This window comes from Triticum aestivum, chromosome 7B, assembly GCF_018294505.1.
Source record: "Triticum aestivum cultivar Chinese Spring chromosome 7B, IWGSC CS RefSeq v2.1, whole genome shotgun sequence".
Classification (NCBI taxonomy): Eukaryota; Viridiplantae; Streptophyta; class Magnoliopsida; order Poales; family Poaceae; genus Triticum; species Triticum aestivum.
In genome coordinates this window covers 696,788,403-696,793,806 of record NC_057813.1, presented here as the reverse complement: position 1 = coordinate 696,793,806, position 5,404 = coordinate 696,788,403, and the positions used below count along the sequence as shown (strand labels likewise).

At 46.3% G+C, this 5,404-nt stretch overlaps 1 protein-coding gene across 1 annotated transcript; it reads left to right on the top strand.

Moving 5' to 3' along the window:
• Positions 1–2,639: 2,639 nt before the first annotated feature.
• Positions 2,640–4,671, top strand: LOC123162092 (uncharacterized). The gene is made up of 4 exons (XM_044579894.1): positions 2,640–3,454; positions 3,546–3,704; positions 3,787–3,982; positions 4,372–4,671. The coding sequence occupies exons 1-4, from the start codon at positions 2,891–2,893 to the stop codon at positions 4,467–4,469; spliced, it is 1,017 nt and encodes a 338-aa protein (XP_044435829.1). The 5' UTR covers positions 2,640–2,890; the 3' UTR covers positions 4,470–4,671.
• Positions 4,672–5,404: the final 733 nt, after the last annotated feature.

Genomic DNA, 5,404 nt, shown 5'->3' with positions numbered 1-5,404 from the left:
ATTTCAAGGTAAATAAAATGCCCCCAGTATGTTCCTCTTCACATGATTACTGGCTCATGTTTCTTTTATGTGATGCTAGGCTACTGTTTGATGTTCTCTTTGTTGCTCTCACTTCGGTTATATACTACTAAAACTTTGTATAATTTTCATCTAGATTTGGTGTTGTTAGCATTAGACGGTGCGCATCAAATGAAAGTAGGGCCAAGCATCAAAGGCAAGGTGAAGGAAGGTTCATGTGTGGTTCTTCTGCAGCTCGCAGCGAGGATTGTTGTTTCCAACCTGCGCAAGAATGCCAAGAAGTCCTTGGAGACGTAAACCACGGCGCATATTTCTGCCATGATTTCCTTCGGCTGGATTTCGTGGATTTAGATGTTGAAAAATTTGGATTGTGGATGCAGCATTAAGGACATGTACCTGCACTACAACGAGATATCCGGGCTACTTCTTTGTGGCTTCCAAACTTGAAATGTTTGTTTGGAAGTTAGTTTAGTTTTTTTGTTGTGTATTCACAGCTTCTCGCATGTACCATCCTCTTAGACCTTTAGATTTCCAAAGAAACTAAATGAAGATATGGTGGTATGGTCTCATTTGTACAACTTAAAGCCTTTCATGCTTTATATTTTCTCTGAAATTTGCTCTTGAAGAATCATGTATCTATGTTAGATCCAGTGAGAAAAGGCGGTTTCCAAGCAGAGGATGCGGGAGTGTTGGCCACATTTGGTTTTTGACTTGGGTGTCTAAATATTCTCACAATACTTGGCTCCCTCTCGGCCTTTGCGCCATTGGCGCAACGAGTCATCTAGTATGATTAAAACCCTAGCGATACGGTGCTTGTTTCCTCGTCCTTGTGTAGTCGTGCGGCGGCATTGGTCGCCGTCGTGAGCTCGCAGATCACCTGTTCCCGGCGGGATGCGTCGGGGGCTAGGCGGAACCAGAGGGGTTCGTGGAGCAGACCGCCTAGGCGCGCTCCCGGACGACGTCCTCCAGCACGTGATGTCGTTCCTGCCGTCGCGCGAGGCCGTGCACACCTGCCTGCTCGCCCGCCGCTGGCGCCACCAGTGGAAGTCCGCGCCGGCCCTGCGGATCACCGGCGTCGACTCCTTCAAGAGCGCCCATGAACTCAATGACTTTGTCAACTACCTCATCGCCTTCCGTGGCCGGCCGCCCCTCCACGAGTGCGAGTTCGAGGCCTGTGAGGTGTACAAGGACTATGATGAGGGGTCCCAAGACGACGATGGCAAGCGGTCCCGGTACACCGATCTGTGCAGGGGCAGAGCCAGAATTTGGACATAAGGGGGGTGAGGAAGATAATAATTAATCGAGAGACACAACACAATAATATAGTCTCAAACGTATAATTGAAACATATGTTTGTTAATCCATAAAAGAAAACTGCATATCAACTGGACTGGGGTTGGAATTAGCATCTACAAAGATTTGTATTTGCCATGACAATTTGAGCTAGATGCAATGGGCTTGAAAAACGAATATGTTTTAGTTGTATATATTCTTTCTCTTCATCCTTTAGTGATTTATAAACATTACACAAGCCGTTAAATTAGATTTCTAGATTATAATTCTGCCGTGTCTAAGTAGTGAACTAAACTACGGCCTCGACGGAATTGTATTAATGCAAAAAGAAGATTATTATTTGCCTGTGACTTACCTTGATCATTGAAACTGATCTTGTGATTCATAATGCCGGTGCAGCAGACAAACAGGCATGGTCTCCATCGTAGAATCAGTCGCCACTGGAGTGGAGTGCCCTCTTCCCTGTGACGCAGTGGAGGAAGCAGCGAGAGCCGAGAGACGACGGCGACGGTGGCGTACGGCTTATGGCGCCAGCAGACCCAGCCGCCACGATACCCACCAACGAAACTATGAGGAAGATAGGAAACAGATTGCCTGATCTTACGGATGCGTAATCCTTTTCTCTCTGATGTGTACGTCGAGCGATCAAGGCAACAAGCGATGCTTTCTCATGTTGGGCCTTTGGGCTGGAAAAGTCTCGTGCTAGGCCATTAGCGTTGAACATATGTCTACTAGTCTGCACTTTACGTATTCGCACAGATTGTACTAGTATACCTGGTAACGAAAACTCACAGGGGGGGCGAGGCGATGGGGGTGTCTGACCCCTGCTCGCACCCCCTGGCTCCGCGGAATGTTCTGCTTGAGACTCCCATCTCCTCCCCGCATCTCAGGGTGGACGACACGAGCGGGCTTTTTGGCCCGTTCGTGGCCCGCTCGGTCCCGCCCAGCTCGGTCCTGGCCCGCTCAAAAAAATAGCCGGTCCGGTCCATGAAATATGGACCGAAAATTCGTCGGTCCGGTCCGGTTAAAGCCCGGTCCGCTCGCTCGGACCGAAGGAGACCGAGAGAAAAGGGGTGATCCAATAATCACGGAGCAATCACACGATAATTTGTTGCTATACCTATATGGGAATAACTACCCAGGATTCGTTAATCCATTCTCCCCTTATTTCCACGTACTCCTTCCGTAAAAGTAGTTACCCTAGCAGGCTAGCACGGTCGTATCAATCCCTCGACTTACTCCACCCTCCTGTTTCCTTTTATTCGCAACTAACGGGAGAAACAGCTACGATCCGATAATTATGGCGCCATCCCGCAATTAACTCCACGTCCAATTTTATCTACTCATCCACGGCAAGGCCAGACATGCATAATCATGGGCACATGCACGCGATAGATTGCTTGCATGCAACAGAGAAAACTGCTAAGAGATAAACATGCGCACGTTCATGGCTAACAGCACTTCCAATGGCACGTCGTCTACCTCTCGCCGCAGGCTCTCGCGCACGTCTGCCACCTAGCCACAGCACTTGCGCTCGTCGCCCACCTCGTCTCTGCACCCGCGCAAGTCGCCGCCGGTGATGGTTGGTCGGTCCACTCGGTCCGGCCCGAGCTTCTCTGCCGCCGGTCCGGTCCCTGGAAACAGGACCGCGAGGCTGGTCGGTCCGGTCCGGTCCGGACCGCCGGCCGCCGGTCCAAATGGCAGCTCGGTGAAGGACCGGACCGGCCCGGACCGTGTCCACCCTGACCCGCATCTCACGACGTTGGATCTCGATGGTGTGATCTTCTCGAGCAAATACTCTATGGATTTCTCGAGTTGCCCGAACCTGGAGACCGTAAAGATGCACCGTTGCTCCTTCTCAATCATAAGCTGTGACGGTCCCATCAAGATATCTTCACAGTCTGTGAGGTATCTTAGCATCACGGACTATAATTTTCGCCGTTATGACAAGCAGGAGGCTCTCATTTCTGTCCCAAACCTCGTCTACCTAGAGCTGGGTAGTGGCCGTGGCAAGGTTCCTACGTTTGAGTGCACGCCGTTGTTGCTAGCAGCATCTATCAAGCTTGACGACAAGGATGGTTCCTTCATCCTTGAGCGCTTGTCAGCTACCATTAATCTAGAGCTCATGATCGAGCCTCAAGCGGTATGTTAGTGTTGTGTCCACTGAAATTTTAGTCTCACTTGACATCCGTGATGGATCTACTATGTCTGCTTACTAATCATACCTTGGCCAGTCTGCTGCTTTCAGGAAAGAACTAATACGGTGCACCACATTTAGCAAGCTCAAAACTTTGTCACTAGATGATTGGTGTGTGGAGCCTGATTACAGCCCACTATTTTACTTTCTCCAGCGGTCACCAAGTCTCGAGAACCTCCACCTCCGACTATCTAAGGTATATATGTTTCCTATGATTTTTACATTTTGTCACGTTGAACTTGTAATTTTATTGTTGATGATTGTGGTAACCTATACAGAAATATAAACATGCCGAAGAAACAGACGGAAGCTACGCTCCAATAGAACCATTTTTGGCATCGAAGAGTCCTAGGGCTTTCAATATCCAATGCCTGCCCAAAGATGAGCGTGTTCACAAAATTGTGAAGGTCCTGAGTTCATGTGGAGTAACTGCTGAGTTAATCATCATCAACAAAAGAATTTGGTCTTCCAACGGTAAGTCAAACAATAATTCTTCCGAGATTTTGAAGTTTATGCATTCAAATGCCATGTGTGTTTAAAATTTCGCAACAAATATTTTTCAAATTAATTGAACAACCAAATGCGTAAATAATAAGCATCAAAGGAAAAAAAATCTTGTGCCGACAATAATTCTGTTAATTAGTAGTCTTGGTGAATTTTAGTTTTGTATTCCCAGATATGTTTATATGAAATTTAGCAATGTGCATCTGTCAAGTTAATTGAACAACCAAATACGCCAAACAAAGCCAACTTACTCTTGGGTTCTTGTTGCTACGAAATATTAACTTTCTTCTTCTTCGCACCATTTAAATCAAGTGGTATGCGAGTCTGGTTAATTGCACATTCTTTTTATATTTCTACAGGATCATATTCAGATTCAGAGCACTCAAATTATTCACATCCAGATTCAGAGCAGTCAAACTATTCACATTCAGATTCAGAGCAAGAGCAATTGGATTAAACGCTTGGAACGTCGCCATGAGTTTACTATCTTGCTTCGACCTTTAGCGAAATTTCTAGTTGTCGAGTCAAGGCATTTTTTAGTTCAAAATATACAAAACTAGAGATACGGATGCAACTGTGATTTGGTTCATGTGTTGAACATGAAACCATGTTATTTGCTTTATACTTTTGGACTTTTTGTTCATGTCACATGCATGTTTTGTGCTTCTGCATTACGTTTACATACAATGTCTTTTCTTTATGTGTCAGGCTAAAGCCATTTTTAGTTTGTGCAAGACTCAAAAAATAACTAAAACCAAAGCCCTCCTGCCGGCAAGAACCGGATTTCACCGTACTTCCATAGCCCTAAGGCCACAAGAGACGAGGCAGGCCGGCGGCTGTGTCGCGGGAGGAAGTGGAAACGCTAGTGATGGGTGCCCTTGACCTTTGTTAGCAGACTTGTAGTGCAAGCACGGCCTTTCACTACGGATGGTTCTTAGCATTGCACTTGTCAAATTAAGTAAGGCGTAAATGTAAGGAGGCAAGGGAGATGACAAACATTTTTTCCTTCAAATAAATGACAAAGAAGGTTGTTCCAATAAATAAATATAAATAACTAGATAAATAGACGGGTCAACATGTGAAGCAAGAAAAAGCCATATCTTTACCTAATAATAAAAAAAATTGGGTTTCTGTCGTCCGTCATGAAATTGCCCCTGAAGTTGTAAATATTTACCCGCCATGCCACCGGTAAGTCAAAAACGATTCGTTTTTTTCGAGTGGCTGCATTGGCCGTTGGTTGAGTTCATTGGGAATAGGTCTCATATTATGTCACAAGTGCTTGGGTAATACGTTGGCTAGAGGCCCTCTCTTCCACCTGGGAGATCCAGGTTCGTATCCCGCCTTCTCTGCCTTTTCTTTCGCCCAAGCGTCATTTATCAGATAGGCTACATG

Bases quoted from the DNA above. Each gene is read 5' to 3' on its own strand.
- LOC123162092 (XM_044579894.1), top strand. From the start codon at position 2,891: ATGGTTGGTCGGTCCACTCGGTCCGGCCCGAGCTTCTCTGCCGCCGGT. The intron at 3,455-3,545 runs GTATGTTAGTGT...TACCTTGGCCAG, and splicing joins TCATGATCGAGCCTCAAGCG to TCTGCTGCTTTCAGGAAAGA. The intron at 3,705-3,786 runs GTATATATGTTT...TAACCTATACAG, and splicing joins TCCACCTCCGACTATCTAAG to AAATATAAACATGCCGAAGA.